This window comes from Fragaria vesca, linkage group LG7, assembly GCF_000184155.1.
Source record: "Fragaria vesca subsp. vesca linkage group LG7, FraVesHawaii_1.0, whole genome shotgun sequence".
Lineage (NCBI taxonomy): Eukaryota > Viridiplantae > Streptophyta > Magnoliopsida > Rosales > Rosaceae > Fragaria > Fragaria vesca.
In genome coordinates this window covers 21,555,445-21,573,034 of record NC_020497.1, presented here as the reverse complement: position 1 = coordinate 21,573,034, position 17,590 = coordinate 21,555,445, and the positions used below count along the sequence as shown (strand labels likewise).

The following is a 17,590-nucleotide window of genomic DNA, read 5'->3' as shown; positions in this document are numbered from 1 at the left end:
GAACCGGCCACGTACAAATAGTAATTAAAACAGTAGAAAATTAAGAGCTTATTATATGAACCACAATATAATTAAAAAAAAAAAACAACAACAAAAATAGAATTAAAAGACTCACATTTATACTTTGTATTCCTAAAACAAACCCAAACCACTCTCATTAATCCTACCCATCTCTAAAAACAACACCACCGACCAAGAAAGATCACCGACCAAGACAACACCACCGACCAAGATTGTGATTGTACTCAACTCTACTGTAATGAAGAAGGATCTGAACCCACAACCCGTCACACAAGGTAACCACCTAGCTTGCCCTAATCTTTTCATATAATTTGCATGGGTTGTGTTACTTGTGTAACTTGGTCTTTTGATCTCGTCGATTTTGTGTGCGGGTCGTTTTGATTGATACACATGGCTTTTGATCGGTCTTCTTGACTTCTTGGTTGGTGGGTGGGTCGTCACTTGTCTTGATCCTAGGTGGGACTTGGGACCCTGCATGGCCACCTTGCGTGTCTACTCTTTCCTTTTTCTTTTTTTTTTTCTTTTTTCAAAGAATTAAACCTATAATCAATTTGTCCATGGCGGTCGAGGGGTTTTGATTTTTTTATTTTTTTTCTTATTTTTTTTCCTTTTTCGGATTTGCGAAGAAAGAGTCAAGTCCTCAAACCCCGATTTCTGGTTTTCTTTGCGTGCCTTTCAACGATAGCCCCAATCATTCCTGAGACTTAGAGGGTTTCACTCCCGTTTTCGATTCAAGTTTTTCATAATTTTTTGTGCTTTGAACCGATCTTTCGCGGTTTGGTTCTAATGGGTTTTGATTTTTTTCAAATTAGGGTTTTGAATTTGATGGGCAAGGTCTTGATTTCGGTTTTTCGATTTCGAATTAGGGATTTGATTTCGATTCTTTCGAGTCAGGGATTTGGTTTTGAAATTTCGAGTTAGGGTTTTGATTGTGATGTTCGAACAGGTTTCGATTTTGATTTTGTGTGACTGTTCGAACAATCTGGGTGTGTTTTAGAGAGTTTTGATTTCCCCAATCAAAAATAAACTGCTTTTTGAAAAGTTTGAACATATAGCTTCTCAAATTAGGGAATTCATTTCGATTTTTTCTGACCCTACGAAGGCTCTTCAACACCTCAAAGCCTTTTGATGTCGATGGGGGTTTCAGCGAACAATTGTACAACTCTAAATGAGTCAATTCTCGACAAGAATACAAATCGGATGAGATTTTAGAGTGTTTTGATTTGAGAAGTTTCAACATATAGCTTTCAGAATTAGTATTGAATTTTGATGAATTCCTGCTTAACTTGTTTGGCATTGTTAGAGAGGAGCCTCTTATTGGCCCCTTGTGCCAAGATGGGTCCTTCTTTGCTCCGGAGGTTCCTATCGGTCCTTGTTTATCAGATGGCTCGTTCAACTCAGCATCAACTTACAGGTACATTATACAGCTAGCTTTTGGAAGCCAAGCCATGAACCTCCCCTTAGCGTCCTGCATTTTTGCAGTAATTCCTGAAATAATGCTTATGCCAACCTTCTATGTTGTTTTATGCAGGGATGCACCACCAAAGCCCAAGCAGGGCGCACTTCAGAAGGATGGGTCATTCAATACTACTGAGAGTACTGAGAGGGCACCAACACCAATTGAGAGGTAAGAAGTATCCTCCGTTTATGACTTTGTGTTGTCGATATTTGCTGCTACAGTTCAATATTTTCTTTTATGATTTGTCAGTGTTGAACAGCATCCTGTTGGTCCAAGGATGTCAGATGGATCATTTGAAGCACCAACTCTAACTCACAGGTAACACTGGGTTATAGCTTTTTATTTGGATCGCAAGTCTCTAGGATGTTACAGATTGTATGAGTATGTGACATTCTTTTGGTAAATTTATCATGCATGACTTTCTATAGTGTTCAACGAGTTAACAGCTGAGCTAGCTTTGGTTTAAGGGAAGTATTGTGGTTAAAGGGCACAGCTTGGCATCTTAATCCTTTGTTGCTGGCATCATTTAGTGGTTGCTACCTCTGTTTGTTAAAATAATCATGTCTACTGTTTTTTTTTTTTTGGTTCTTTTGTTCATGTTGGTATGAAACTGGGCTATGGTTCTGTCTGCTTTGTTGTTTTATGCAGGGCTGCCCCACCAAAGCCCAAGCAGGGGCCACTTTGGAAGGATGGGACCTTCAATAAAACGAGTGACACTGACTTGGCCCGGATAGGGATCCAAGAAGGCATTTTGGAGAACCAAAGAGCGTGGGCAGCTCCTCCTCCACCTGAAGACCACCTTGCCTTTCTTTCTGCTAAGAGTCCTGTCTTGGCGGCTGGTGAATTAGGAAGAGCTACTGCTGTACCTGATGATTCTGATAAGTAAGAATCGCTAAGATAAAAAACAATTCTAAACTATTACTAATATGCAGCCCTCCCCCTGATTACAGTTTCTTCCCCATATGCCTATTCATTTTTTTTTTTTACTTGTCTAGTGTTCCCGTGCCGCCCAAAGGTGCATTGCGAGGTATGGGCCTCCCTGAGGGATTTGGTAATCCAAAGAAGAATGGGAGAGGAGGGGCTGGCAAGACTGCTGGTTATCCAAAGAACAATGGGAGAGGAGGGGCTGGGAAAACTGCTGATTATCCAATGAAGAATGGGACGGGAGAGCCTTCCAATAAGTCTGACCACCCTAACATTGGATGGGCCATGATGGCCAAAATGGGTTTCAGAGGGGGTGGTCTGGGCAAGTACGGACAGGGAATTGTGGAACCAATTCAATTTGTTCCGAATTTTAAAAGGAGGGGCATTGGGTTCCAGGAAGATGATGTTGGGGTCCAGGAAGATGATGTTGGGTTCCAGGAAGATGATGTTATTGTAAGTAACAAATTTTGAATGTGGGTTCTCTATCTGTTTTTGGTTTGGTTAGTGTTCACGTAGGTCTTCTATAGCTCAGTCCAATAGTAATCAACGGAGACAGAGTCCAGGCTATACTCCTTTGCACTTAAATGGTTATGCATGTGAATTTCGTAGTAGTGAATGAATTGGACTGAAGATGGCTTTTGTTGGAACTCAATTATCTTGCTTTTCGATTGTGTACAGGACTGATGTCGAAAGGGATATGGGGAAGGACGGGCAAGGAAGGACAGGCAAGGAATAAAAGAGCCAATTAACCTGCCAAGAATGATAGGAAAAAGGGATCGGGTTCAACTGACAGGGTTTCTGGTAAAAAGATGCTCAGTGATTTCTTCCACTTTCAGCTCATTGAAACAGTGACTGTATATACTGTATTTGATTGTTGATATGCTTACCTAGATGGTTACTTTCATGAGTCTGTTTCCTTCTGCTTTAAGTTTTCAACTTGCTTGAGATGACTTCCCTGATTCTACTTTTTCATGTAAACATTGAAATGCTAGATGTCTACATTGAAGTGAACTTTCATTGAATCTACATTGGCCATCCTATGGTTCCAAACAACACTGTACTTTTGATTCATCTAGGTTAGAAAATAAATATGTTTCCATGACAGATGCTTAAGTTGTATGTTGGAGGCATACTTGTGACATCGAGCATGAGACAAGACCATTGGATTCTTACATTTTGTTCCTGGTTGTTCATTAAGTTATGTCTGCAACTGGTTTTTTTGAGCAAAGCTAGTAGCTCATGATGTCTATATGCAATTATAAAGTAGGCTTGATTTGGTTCTAAAAGCTAGCTTGAGGCTATTTGACCTGTATAGTAAAATCATATATGCTAGCAAAGACATGGTCAAAATCAGCAATCGTCCAAGTGATAAAGACATCTTCTTGTTGTAGTTGGCTTTGAAATTAGACTCCTCAGCTTTTTGGTTCACTTTGTAAGCTCCATATTTGGCACTAGCTCTAGAAGCCTTTTGTTCTCCTCCAACATTTTTACCTCATTTCTCAAACCCATTCCTTTCTTAAATAACAAACAGAGCTAGCTGCTACTTGATTTCAATGATTTTGTGAGCACCATTCTTAATCTTCATCTGTGTATTATATCTCCTTTCTATTACTTGTCGACTAATGTTTGATGTGCCCTAACTACAATGCATATCATTTTTTTTTTTTTATTGAACAATACATGTTAGTTCGTTTATGACTTTAGTTCTTCTTGTAACGTACGTAAGCATTGATTTTCTTTTCTTGAAATCATTTGTGTGAATCTCGCATGAGATACAAACTTAGAATTCAAACATTTTGAAGAACTTCCTTCTCCATGGAAACAAACCCTAAAATTAAAACCCTTGTCCATATTTCACAATCCATCAAAAGCTAACCTCCCCACCAACATGTCTTCTGCAAAACCGGCCACCTTGACACTGCCCGCAACCTGTTCGACAAAATGCCCCACCGAACCACCGTCTCATTTCCGGGCACGACACCTTGTCTCGCTCTTCCTCCATGCACCGCCGTTGTGTTAGACCACCCCATGATTCCACACTAGCATCAGTGCACAGCGCGTTCGGGGTGTTTGAGGGAGGGAAAGGAAGTTCATTGTTTAAGAGGATGCCGAGGAATGATGTTGCGGCGTGGAGTGCTTTGATTGCAGGAGAGTGGTGGGGTGGTGCCGAATGAGTTTATTTCCCTTTCTGTTGTGGGAGACTGGTAGCGTTGCGGGCAGGGATGGTTTTTAATGGACTTTCAGTGAAATCTGGTGTCGATTTTGATGTGTTTGTTTGTGTGGCGTCGATACAGTTATAGTGACTGCCAAGCTGTGGGGTTTGCGGTGAGAGTTGATTAGGGATGGAGAAGCCGAGTTTAGATGCTTCCAAATTTCCAATGTATTTAAACTCATTGTACGGTGAATTATGAAACTTTGGAGCATATATATGCTGCCATCAAGACCGCAACTCTGTCTGATCCCCAAGCTTTCCTCTGGCTTCAGGGAATCAAGCTGCTAGGCAATTTCCGATGGAAGTACTAGTTACCATTTACCATTTACGACATGAACGGGATTGTATCAACTTTTGACTACAATGCAGTAAAGTCTAATATGGCAAATGGAGAAGGAGAATTGAAAGTTTCAAACAACATTAAGCCTCTCCTACCTACAATGGAACTAGGCCTCTTCTACAATCATTACTATTAGACTTATTGAGTACCTTTGAGCTTTCTGCAGAATTCTAGAAGTGTATAATTGGTTTCAACCGAGCTTGCATAATTGAGGACAATGATTAAAGACGAAAAGCTAATTACCACATCATCAATAGCAAGCCTGAGAAGAGCTGGTTTCCGCCGGTTATCACCATCAACGCCGTTAACATCAGTAATAGCGTTTATAAATTCTTCTTGTGTGACTGACTGACTGACTGAATTAAGAGAGAAGACCGGCTTTGAGGCCCTCATTACTTCATGATACCTCTGAGGGGAAATTCCAACCTTTTCAATTACCTTGTCCTCTGTTGGGCATTCTTTTAAGCTGAACCAACATCACTAGGGACATTCCTCATGATACCTCTGAGGGGAAATTCCAACCTTTTCAATTACCTTGTCCTCTGTTGGGCATTCTTTTAAGCTGAACCAACATCACTAGGGACATTCCTCATGGAAGCTTCATGGTGATGATAGGACTCGGGACATTGCCTGAGTTGTCAAAGGAGTTGTTGATCAAATAATCAAAAGAATCCACCATTGTTGAAATGGGCTTTTCATCAGACACCACAGAATCACATTTAGTCGATGAAAAACCAGAACTTTCAATCATCATTTCAGACAACACTGTTGGATGAGGCTTTCCATTGAGCACGTTATAATCACGGTGAGGTGATGATGATAAATAAATTAGTATAGCAATGTCTAAAGCTGTGAAGTCCCAGATGCTAAAGTCTTCTAGTCCTTGAAAACCCATGTGGGGAATTTGGTTGTAATATTCAGGTAATGGCAAAGCTACTGAATTGAATCTATTATCAATCTGTGGAGCCTCAAAAATGGAAGTAATACTGCTACAACAACAAAGCAACACACCCATGAACAGGGGACGTATCTACGCCTAAGGCTACTTGGGTATTTCGTCCAAGAACGAATAAATATTATAGAGTGAGTGCAACTCAGGTGCTAAAATACATCTCAGACTCGTTGGTTAGGTTTTTCCTTATCAATTTGTAGATCACAGGTTCGAATCCTGATACTGTTTTTAAGTGGCGTTCCACCTTTTCCTCTTCTAATGTTTCTCGACTTTTTTATTTTTCATTCTTCTAATAAACTTTCATTCTCTTTCAACTACAAGTCTACAAAGACTAGGAGTCGACAAACACACAAACAGTGTTGCATTTTCTACTTAATTTGTTGGCACGGGCAGTGTTTGTACTCTAATACTGTTTCCAAACGTTCTGGTTGTGGTATCTGCTTCAAGAATTTTTCCAGCGACAATTTTTCTTCACTATTTCTACTTTGGAGAGATATGACGAATCGTTTTTTGTGGCTACTAAGGTATGATTTTGGTTAGGAACAGTAGTTTATGAGTTTGAGTTTACTATCCTACTGAGGGTCAATTGTTTTCTGAGGGTTAATTAGTAGTTTCATAAACATTCCAGAATTTCTAACTACACACTCTTTTAAATATTGTTGGGTGTTGTTTTTAAAATTTCAAGCACTCAAAGAAAGCATTGGTGTAATGCTACTGAAATAAAAAATGGTGTTATGTTGCTGGCCCTAAAAAATGGCGTAATGCTACTGACCCTCCAAAATGTGTAATGCTATTGACCCTCAATAATATGTAATACTAGCTACTAACTCTCAGAAAGTGGCCTAATATGCTACATTCGTTCAATAAAGTCGAAAAAATAATGCAAGGGCAATTTTCAAATTTACGTTAACAGATTATGTTAGTCAAATAGATGGAAAATGTATATCTAGTCGTAATAATAAAAAGACAAGCTTGCTAGTGATAATTAAGGACTGAAAAGTGTATCTAGTGGTTATTATGTATAAAAGTAACCAACTAGCTAGGGCATGTGCATTAACTTCTACGTATGCTCAAAGCTAGTTATCGTACAATCTTTGTAAATGGATTTGTGTATATATATATACAGCTCTTCTTGGCTGCGGACGTCCGCACTGACGGTTTCGGTGCGGATTTCCATTTTTGTCACCACTTTCCGATCGAATTTCCTCATCTCCACCGTCTAGTATCTAGATAATATTGTGTAGATCATCTCTGCAAAATTTCAGCCAATTTGGTGATCGTTAAGACCCTCAAACTCGAGTTTTTCTGGTATAAACACAACGGGACAAAATTCAGTCCGTCCATTTGTTTTTCGAGTTTGAGGGCCTTAACGATCACCAAATTGGCTGAAAATTTGCGAAGATGATCTACACAATATTATCTAGATACTAGACGGTGGAGATAAGAAAATTCGATCGGAAAGTGGTGCAAAAATGGAAATCGGCACCAAAAAATTGGTGCTGACGTCCGCAGCTGAGAAAATCCGTATATATATATACACACACGATTTAGATTTTTTTTCCCATAAAGGGTTTGGAACCTGTTGGGCGTGTTGGCTAATTATATATTCCTTCAATCCTTGTAAGTATTGGAATCCAAATCGAGAAGGAAACTGGTTTCTTGTATAATTAATTATATATATACAATCATGCATCCCAGACCTACTACACCTTCCCATCTTCAGTTTATTAGTTTGCCAACCCTAGCCTCAAATTAAGTTAATTTTAATGCGATCCATCCTAGCCTGCAAGCCAGCAGTACTCATGGGAGCAGGTGGCGATAGTAATAGTGTTTCTACCAAAAGAAGAAGTTACTGCAGTACTGTCGTGAATACTAACATTGATGATCTTCCTGACAATGATTGGCCGACATCCTTTCTAGACTTCCAAGGTCTGATCACCTTTCTAAATACATGTTTGTGTGCAACCGTTGGTGGTATATTTTCATGTCCGACCTATACTTCCGAGGCCGCTATCTACTTCGACATAAGCAACCACCGGTACCGGCACATACTCTGATCAACAAAAGAGGAGAAACCTTCCCCATTGGATTGAGTTTTTCTTCGTCTCCCAGGTTTCTATCCAGGCTTTTCGACGGACTCATGAGTATCATGTCTCTAACACGCGAGCCAGTCGTGGTAGGGGCGTCTAATGACTTGATTTTGTGCTGCGCAACCGAGTATTTTCAACGTGATTACTTCATTTGCAATCCATTTAGCTTACAATGGATTAAGCTTCCTCCCCCCTCTCGAGTCCTCCATGACGTACCAATTGGGTTCATATGTGATCCCTATTATAGTTATATTAAGAAAGACGACAAAGACAATGTGCATCATATTCCTCGAAGAGAAAAGTGTGCAATCATCGATGATGGCAATGAGGACCTAGTTATTATCAATCACTTGTATAGGTGTAAGGTTGTGAGAATTCTTCCTTACGACGACAAATTGAAGAAGACGCTTCCTCCAAGTTTAAGCTGGATATCTTCTCTTTTGAGACATGGGAATGGAGAGAGTCGATTATATCATTCCCACGAAGTTTTACTTTCGATAGAATCAACTCGGATAGTCACTTCTCTCACAACGGAATGTTATATTGGTCGGGTACCAACTTTCTGATAGGGTTAGACCCTTTCATGATCAACGACGCCAACATGAATGCCAATAATTCGAGCGGTTATGAAGGTAGTTACATTAAGTTAACAGTTAAACACCCGGTTGACGATCCGTTATACAGTTCTGAAAAACATTACTATCAGATAAAGTGCCTGAGTGTGCGATCGGCCGGAGGTGGAGGGTGTCTGAAAGTGTGTGTCTTAGACTGTTTTCACAGCATTAAACTGGTTTGGGAGTTGAAAGAAGAGAAATTGATCATTGCGGGATATCGGCCTGCAATATTGAGTTCGAAAGGAGAATTTATCTTGGTGGATACGGCGGAACTAGTGGAGCTGATAGGTTTCGACCCAGATGTCGAGGATTTTCTGTACCTAAAACTCGACGGAGCTGACGGAGGTTCTCGCTATTGTGAACTCAACGTTCGTACTGGAGAGGGAAGAGACTTACCCATGACTGGAGGTGTAGTTAGTAACAATTGCTTCTTCCCAATAAAACTGAATCCATGTTGGCCGACACCAGTTCCTTGACTCGATCTCCTACCCTAGCTAGGGAACTTGTCTGGTATTGCTTGTGCAATGGTGTCGTTTTTGTAAATTTTCAGTGGCCGGAAGGCGTTGAGGGCTGCCTAGATCCTATGTATGCGAGTGTGTGCTCCATTAGTAGTTCTCATCAATTCATATATATTTTTATATCGATGGGAATTGTTAGGTACCTACATGTATTTGATACTCACATTTACTTATATGACAACAATGTTGTTGTCAATGAGGTATATTGAGTAATAACTTAGATAATGTAGATCTATTAGCGGTAATTACTCAACCTATGATTTTTTACAAGTTTATGAATAATTTGTTGTGGATATAGTAAGATTTAATTATATGTAAATTTGTAAAACCAATGTAGTAAATTCGTTGTCAATGTTGTAAATTAGGTTTAGAAAAATGGTAATTTTGTTGTGAATGAGGATATAAGATACATGTAGGTACCATAGACGACCCCTATATCGATGTGTCAAATTACATAAAAGATGGTTACTGATCCACCCACATACACAAGGAAATTCAGGAGAGCCTAATCTAAACATTACCAATGTGAGTTTTCCACTAATGATGAGCTTAACCATTTTAAACTCTGAGGTTCAAACAAGTTAACAATTACAGCAGCTCACCATGCCAGCAGTCTGCTGATCAGCCTTACCTGCAGCAACCTGATGCTCAGCAGAACTAGCTAGATCAGTCACAGTGGACTGGACAAGGATATAACTATCACAAATATGGAGCTTGCCCAAGGTCCTAACCTGGTTCATGGACATTTTGTATGTCTAAAAGTTTAGAGATTAGGGAGTTGTTATCCATGTTCTGTAGGGTGTCTAACAGCAACAGATGGCATTCATTATCAGTTCAGCTTACTTGCCCTGTTTTTCAGCTTAAGTCTCGGAATCTATTTTTTCTCTATCACTTCCTCAGCATTCAAAGTTTCATACAGAAAGGATTAAGGTTTTAGACTCTTCTGAGTGAGGACTAACTTCTGTTATAGACCCACAGCAAAGTTCAGACTCTTGAATTGTCTTTACCAGGCATCTAGGGCTGCTATAGAACTTAAAAGTCATTAGGTGCTATAGAACTTAAAAGTCATTAGGTTCTATTGGGAGATCGGCAACAATAGGATGATGACTGATTACACAAATCAAATTTTGGCTGCTCTAATACATGTATTATATGAGATTTAATGTGTTGAGCCTTTTCATTTTCTTTCGGGGAGCCAAGCAAAGCACTGAATGTAAAAGTCTGTTGGTCAACAGCCCTCTGCTATTTTGATAATTGAATATATTCTCCATATGCCAAAATGGAAGTTTGGATAGTGAATCAAAAAGGAAATTATAATGAAAAACAGTCAAGCAAGTTCCATTAAAGCAAACAAACAGTTTCTATTGATAGAGCCAAATGCAGAGAAACATTGCAGCAATTACAACATCAACTGAAAACATTACAAGGAGAGGGAAAATACAATGCCATCATCACATCGGTAACATCTATATGTATACACAATTTGATATGCATTACATTAAAAAAGCTTTTAGCTAACTGTATAACACCCGTAAATCAAGTAAGATTTCATTGATACAACACAGGGGAGAGCCAGAGAGTTACCATTACAGAGCTCCTAGCACCATCAATTTCGCATCCCTTCCCAAATCTGACCCACATTCTTGCTTGGCATTGACCACTCACCCCCAATTCAACTGTCGATACACTTCAACCCCCTGCAAACCCACAACCAAACCCCAAACAAGACAGCACACACAAACAAGTCCAACATCAGCACCACCCACACATGCTTCCTCCACACCTGCTTAGCCTTCTGCCTCTCACTCGAAACCAAACCCCCGCTCTTCTGCGCCACCGGCATTACAAAATCCCTCCCATCCTCACACATCACATCCACCTTCTTCTCCGTTGCGCTCATCGCCACATCTTTACACACCTCCCCATTCACCTCCCCAGACAATCTCTTCTTCTTCTTCAACCCATGGTTCCCCAGCAGCGGCGCCAGTACCATTCTCTTCCCCTTCCCACTACTCGAATCCATACTCAGATTCCTACTCGCCGGCGGCATATCCACCTCCGAATTAGCCGCCATTATCTCCCTCACAATCGAATCAAACTCCGCCTGATAACAATGTGACCCAACCTCTACCCCATTATCTCCCTTAACCCTTTCGAAATCACAACGCAACCGATTCAAGAACGCAACCGCCTCCGATTGATCGAGATCTTGATCGAAAACACCGAAGAACACAAAAGGGTCAGCGATTGAGAACAGGTAAGTCCGTTTCCTGACGGTGTGGGTGTACAGAGAATGGTGCGGTGGCGTTTTCTCGATGCATTTCTGAGCTAAGGCTCCGATTCCGGGCTCCTTCGCAATCTCGCCGAGGATTGTTTCCTTCTGGGCAATGCAGGCGTAGTAGATAAGACTCGGATTGGAAATCATCGATCTTGATATCTACCCAATTCTAGGGTTTGTGAAGAATTGGGGGGTTTTGAATCAGAATCTGGGTGATTCAGAATTTGGGGGTTTTGGTGAGGAAGTTGAATTGGGGAAGAAGGGTATCGGATTCAGGAAGAAAGAAGGGTTCTTGGAAATTGTTAACCCCCTTTCCCAGTCTGGATTTGATTTGTATTTTTTTTTTTTTTTTTTGTTAGGGTAAGTAATTTTCTAGGGTTTGGGCTCTCCCGAGGAAAGGAGGAATGAACAGTTGGATTCATCGGAGGAAAAGAGAAAAGGAGGAACGGAATAACGGATGTGTGTGTATGGATATGCCCTTGAGGAGATGATTTTATTACGGAAAGTACCCCTGGGAGCCAGCTATGATAGGTCAATAGATGAGTCATCTAGTCATAGACTCAGATATTTTCATTTTTTGCTCCGTATAAATGTTGGTATATCTCACGGTTTAAGAATATCATAATGTATATGAAGTTTTGAGTCCGACTGAACATAAATACCTAGAGCAAAGTGTCAGGTTTCGGGAGTTTTATCATGCTCTGAAGTTCAAATTCTTTGTAATTGAAAAATATAGATTTAGAAGATAAAATCAGTGCGTACCACTCAGGACAATTTTTTTTTGTTTTGGAGTGAAAATCCTTTGAAAGTAGAGTTATAGTACTAGAAATCATTGGCTGAATCTCTATTGAAGCCGATAATAATTGTATGTAAGAATTTGGTGCTTCATCTATCCTCGAATTTGTCAATTTCTCCTCGACGATCATGTTTGTTTTGAAGTAAAAACCAACTTTCAGTCAAATCGGGTACTTCATTTCTTGTCCTTAAACATGCATTATCAAAATTTGTCCATAGATTTTAGAACACAAGTTGGTGTTTACCAAAAGTTCACTCGATCTAAAGCAGAAGAATAACCCAATACCAAGGCGTTACAAAGCAACAAATCATTGCCTTAGAGCATCTTCTGTGGTAGGCTAAATTCTTAGTCAAATTTTACCTATAAAACAAGAATATTCTGTGAAATGTTTTTTTAGCTTACCAAAGTCTTCCACCGTAAGCTAAATCCTTAGCCAAATTTATAGCTTTTTGGCTTTAAAAAACACTCCCACCATAAGCTAAATCTAAAGGTAAAGCCATTTATTTTTCTTTTCTCATATATTTGTTTAAATCAATAATTACTCATAAAAAAAATATTATATAAATATATTCGATATGGAGCTCATATGAAAGATCTCGTCGAGATCTTCACGATGATTGTGAGTAACGAATTTTTAATTTTGATGATAGTGTAAATTAAAAGGAGAAATGAAAAGTTAAATAAAATAACATTTAATTTTAGCTTATAAACTTCATAAGCCAAGCCAGAGTTGGCTTATCAAATAGCTTAAGCCAAATTTTTTATCTTGAAAAATGTAATTTAACTTATGATAGAAGTAAACATAGGCTAAATTTAACTTTTTAACCTATGATGGAAGATGGTCTTACAATAATCTTTCTGTGTAGCTACAAGTTTCGACACTGGTGCTAAACCGGTGCGGGTGTAGGCGTGTAGCACATTTTATGCCTTTGTGGATTTCTAACTTCAACGTGGGCACGAATACACAGATTGCTTTCTATGCCATAGTGAGCTGGTTGGAAACCAGTATATAATTCTCAACGAGTTGCTTGGTGTTGAAGAATAAGAGCGAGTATTTTGAACTAGTTTGTTGGTGAAGATAGCCTGGTTTATCTGGAACAGTCGGAGGATTCACAATTTCACATTCTAAAGAAACTGGCAGTTTTAAACTACTGCCTATATTGCAGTACATAGCTACACAGGAGCTCTGGCAAGTTCATCCTTCATACCAATTTGATGGCTATGTGTGCAACTGCATTACTATTAGTGTATCTTCAATGATACAATTATTTAGTTGAAACTAAAAATCATTTATATAATATGAAAGTAAAGATTATACAGCGCGCTATCTAAACTATTAACTTCAAGACATGGATGACCCTGGTGAAAGGACTGCATCATCACTAAGTGAATAAAACTATGGTGCTCAAACTCCTGTATACCTATCATATAGACACCAACCATGACAACGAAGCCAAAAGCATTTGTGTATGATCTCAGATACCCTATACATAGGAGTGAACCAGAAAAAATTTGGAAGATTATTCTCGATTGTGTTTTGGCCTCAAGCAACATATGGTGGATCAATAAATGCCCATTCGATAACCTGCTCATATTGAATTGCAGCACTTTCCCATGTGAAGTCCTTCTCCATACCTCTTTTCACCAATCCATCCCAAGAAGGCTTGTACTCTTTGTAAGTTCGAATTGCAAGTCTTAGAGCCTGTGAATCATTAAACGGATATCAAAACTTTGATGGATGTTATGAATACCAAATGGGAGAAAACTTAAGCATAGAGAGGTGACTTACCGCCAACATGCTCTCTTTCGTTAGTGGAGAAAAAGTCCACCTATACCCGCCACAAATAGAAAAAATCACAAAATAAGTAGTGATTCTTAAATCTTAACAGTTATTTTAGAATGAAAGGTTTTCAAAGACAGCACTAAAGGACGAACGCATACCCTGTCCCCTCCCCGCCTCCAGGAGCATAGGGATTGAAATTGACCACCGTATCCTATAACAAAAATAACACAAGGCATAAGAGGCACAAGAACAAACACTCGAGTGATGAATCAAGAACAAACATATTATATGTCAGTAGAAACTCACTCTAAGTCCTCCTGTGCTATGAACTACGGGTACAGTTCCATATCTCATTGCATATAACTGATTTAGCCCGCACGGCTCAAATCTTGATGGCATCAACAATATGTCACAGCTAGAAATTCCACAAACACGATTAGCAATATGGATATGTACCTGGAACATCTAAGATAGGTATTCTTAACCTCTAATGAAAGCATAAATCTTAAGAATTACCCTGCAGTTATTCTATGAGAGACTGGGACGTTAAATCCAACCCAACCACGAAATTTGTCTTTATAGGTTGCTTCTGCTAATCTCATCCAATCTTGACATTGTACATCCCCAGAACCTAGCATAACCTAAAATGCATTGGACACATTTAGATATGTGAAGAAGGGAAGAAATCACTTGAAAAGAGGAAACACTTACAAATTGCACATCCTCGTTCATGAGCTCCGGTATTCCTGATTGAATTAGATCAATACCTTTCTGGTAGTCCAGTCGCCCAATAAATCCGATCTATATATTTCACAACTCAAAATCAATAACTTGGACAGTTTCAATTTCGTGTGAAATCCCCACATAAACAATGATTACTCTCTTACCAATGGACAATCAGGCCTAATTGGAAGACCTAATTCCTTCTGCAACGCAATCTTGCATTCAACCTTCCCAGAAAGATCATTAGCAGAATAATGTGAAGCAATATGTTTGTCAGTAGATGGATCCCATTCAACCACATCAATACCATTAGTGATCCCTGTTTATTGTAGAAAATTTACAAAAGTAAGATACTAAATGATGATATTACTTTCTCAATTAAGTACGAAAACTTGAACTTAACAATCGTACCATTCAAAACACTCTTTCTACTACTTATGAGACCATTCAGACCATATCCACCTTCGACCGTTGTTATTTCCCATGCATAACCCTATAAGCAAAATGTGGAACATGAAAAGAGTAAGAGCATATTAAACATGTAGCAGAGTTATGTTAAAAGTACCATAGATATCAGAAGAAATCGTTGATATCTCATTCATTTACCAGACATGAATATACATACCTCACTCACTGTCAATATCCGATCAGTTGTTACAACAGCACCCTTTAGAATATTCACAGCCTCACCTCTATCAAGAGCATGAGCCCTGGCCCATTCCGGAAACACCCACTCCAACGCTCCGTACCATTCCGCAGGCAGTCCCAGATTTTTATATGTTACTGCTGATTCTACTCCCTTGCATAAGTAAGACAACCATTTATCAGGGTAATGGACAAATAGAATGTAAAAGCTACTTCAAAAATAACTTATATCTTGACAGGATTTTAAAATGAACATCAGTATCCTAGAAACATCAAACCTGATGTGCAAGGTTATGAATAACAAGAACACTTCGGGCATCGGTATAAACTCCATGTGGGCGATATTTTGCAGCCAAAAGCCTGAATCACATGAAATATCTAAATGCCGTCATCCTCAACTCAAGACACAAAGAAAGTATATGCAAGTTATCGAGATTCAGGGAAAGAGTAAAGTAATTACAATGGGACAAGGCCTGCATGCCAATCATTCACCATGAACAAACAGTTTTGGCCATAGGTATATCCTCCCAATGGAAGCACCAAGGGTGCTTCACATGCTGCATGTGCAAGTAAAGTGAACCGAAACTGTAAAACACAAAACTTAGCATTATTCCTTAACAAAAGGGCAAATGCTGCTAGATTATACAATGAGTAATCAACTTGAAACTATACCTGATTATCACCAAATGCACCAAAACTATCTCCATATGGATTTCCAGGTCTATGGAATGAAGGGTGGTCTACAAATACCTAAAGAGGAATTCAAAACAAGCCATCATTATCAATTCCTTTTAGAAAGGTAAGAAAACATAAACAATTTCTAAAATCTTACCCAATCTACACCTTCCCGATACTCATGGAAGAAAGCAACCTCTTGCTCTCCTCCAAAGCAAATGACAGTAGTATGGCCTACATCAACGGCACCCGAAAATTTCTTGTCCGCAGCAGTACCATTTTGATATCTAGGCGAAACAACCATAACACGATGCCCTCGTCCGGCTAGAACAACAGGCAGAGAACCACAAACATCTCCCAACCCTCCTGTCTTTGAATAAGGTGCTGCTTCGGCAGTAACAAAAACAATACTCCTTGTCACTTTCGCTTTCGCTTTCGGCTTCTCTTTTCCACTTACATCTTCTGCTATTTCTATTCTATCAGAACCTACATCTCCATCGTCAATCGCAACCTCACCTATAGTAAAAACATCAAATCAGCCCACCAACAATTCATATACAAATTTCTTTTGTACTTGATTGTATCAAACAGTCCAAGATAGAGACTAGTAGACCACATATATACGGGACCTTAGTCACATGGATGTTGATATGGACGATCAAAAACAAAAGCAACCCCACGACAAAATGAAAAATATTCCATAAAAAGCTCAACCACTAGCGATGAATGACCCCAATATATCATAGGCCAAACTTCATCGACACATCGCAATACAACTCTTCTCAAAAATCGATTTTTGCAACTGAATTTGGGGAAGCTAACCATTAAAATCCTTAAACGATCGACATTCATCACCATAAAGAATGTATAAATTCGAAAATGAACGACGATCAAGGTTTCGAAAACGATCAGAGACATACCGTTAGGAGGTGATAGATTAAAACCAATAACGGAGCCAGAAGAATCTCTTTCAGCACCAAATCTGACACCCTTTTCTTCCTCCTTCTGTTTCTGATCTTCAACGACAGAAGCTCCATCTTGCGAGCCAGCTTTACTTGAAAACGTTGCTCTGAGCCTCAAGGCCTCTGTTTTGCTTCTCTTAATCCACAAAGGAGCAAACCCCATTTGGGAAATCACATCGTGATGATTGGCAGCCCATTTGGGTCGCGCTAAATTCCCGGAAGATGATTTGCATGGGATTAGGGTAGTGAAATTGAGAGACTCCATTGAGAAAAATGGTAGAGAGAGAAAGAGAGGGAGAGGGTTTTAGAGAGATAAAGAGACTTGGATTCTCATATAGAAGAAGGGAGAAGGTATCTAAGGTAAATCTACCTATGAATAACCTTTGAAAATTGAAAGAGGAAAGAAAACCAAACGAAATTTAGAAGTCACACACAAACAAGGCAACTACGTACACCTGTTGGGATGAGATATATGAGATCCAGAAAAAGCGCCAAACCTTGTGAAACTGATTCCCTGTGGCCCATCACAGGCTCCGAGGGTGCTCCCACCTGTTGAAAGACTGGAGATGAATTGACGTGGCGGAATAGTGACGGCAAA

At 39.4% G+C, this 17,590-nt stretch overlaps 3 protein-coding genes across 3 annotated transcripts in view; 1 reads left to right on the top strand and 2 right to left on the bottom strand.

The window, feature by feature from the left end:
• Positions 1–3,201, top strand: part of LOC101292755 — a 4,928-nt gene extending 1,727 nt beyond the window's left edge. The window contains exons 2-7 of the mRNA XM_004309093.1: positions 1,325–1,435; positions 1,553–1,648; positions 1,730–1,798; positions 2,129–2,362; positions 2,476–2,857; positions 3,083–3,201. Coding sequence (XP_004309141.1) covers positions 1,325–1,435; positions 1,553–1,648; positions 1,730–1,798; positions 2,129–2,362; positions 2,476–2,857; positions 3,083–3,088 — 898 coding nt within the window. The 3' untranslated portion in view covers positions 3,089–3,201. The remainder of the gene's footprint in view (positions 1–1,324; positions 1,436–1,552; positions 1,649–1,729; positions 1,799–2,128; positions 2,363–2,475; positions 2,858–3,082) is intronic.
• A 7,272-nt stretch (positions 3,202–10,473) lies between these two features.
• LOC101292062 (probable VAMP-like protein At1g33475-like) lies at positions 10,474–11,724 on the bottom strand. Its single transcript, XM_004307951.1, has one exon. It carries the CDS (start codon positions 11,553–11,555, stop codon positions 10,803–10,805), a length of 753 nt encoding a protein of 250 aa, XP_004307999.1. The 5' UTR covers positions 11,556–11,724; the 3' UTR covers positions 10,474–10,802.
• A 1,683-nt stretch (positions 11,725–13,407) lies between these two features.
• Positions 13,408–17,420, bottom strand: LOC101291765 (starch synthase 1, chloroplastic/amyloplastic-like). Its single transcript, XM_004307950.1, has 14 exons — positions 16,951–17,420; positions 16,188–16,546; positions 16,028–16,105; positions 15,816–15,940; positions 15,634–15,715; positions 15,336–15,509; positions 15,122–15,203; positions 14,875–15,029; positions 14,699–14,788; positions 14,504–14,628; positions 14,294–14,402; positions 14,146–14,198; positions 13,994–14,033; positions 13,408–13,906 (listed from the first exon to the last, which is right to left on the bottom strand). Exons 1-14 carry the CDS (start codon positions 17,255–17,257, stop codon positions 13,748–13,750), a joined length of 1,938 nt encoding a protein of 645 aa, XP_004307998.1. The 5' UTR covers positions 17,258–17,420; the 3' UTR covers positions 13,408–13,747.
• Between the last annotated feature and the right edge of the window lie 170 nt (positions 17,421–17,590).

Excerpts from the sequence above, each read along its gene's own strand:
- LOC101291765 (XM_004307950.1), bottom strand. The coding sequence starts at position 17,257 with ATGGAGTCTCTCAATTTCACTACCCTAATCCCATGCAAATCATCTTCC. Across the intron at positions 14,199-14,293 it reads ATAGCACAGGAGGACTTAGA|GATACGGTGGTCAATTTCAA; the intron begins GTGAGTTTCTAC and ends TTTTTGTTATAG. Across the intron at positions 13,907-13,993 it reads CGAAAGAGAGCATGTTGGCG|GCTCTAAGACTTGCAATTCG; the intron begins GTAAGTCACCTC and ends AATGATTCACAG.
- LOC101292062 (XM_004307951.1), bottom strand. The coding sequence starts at position 11,555 with ATGATTTCCAATCCGAGTCTTATCTACTACGCCTGCATTGCCCAGAAG.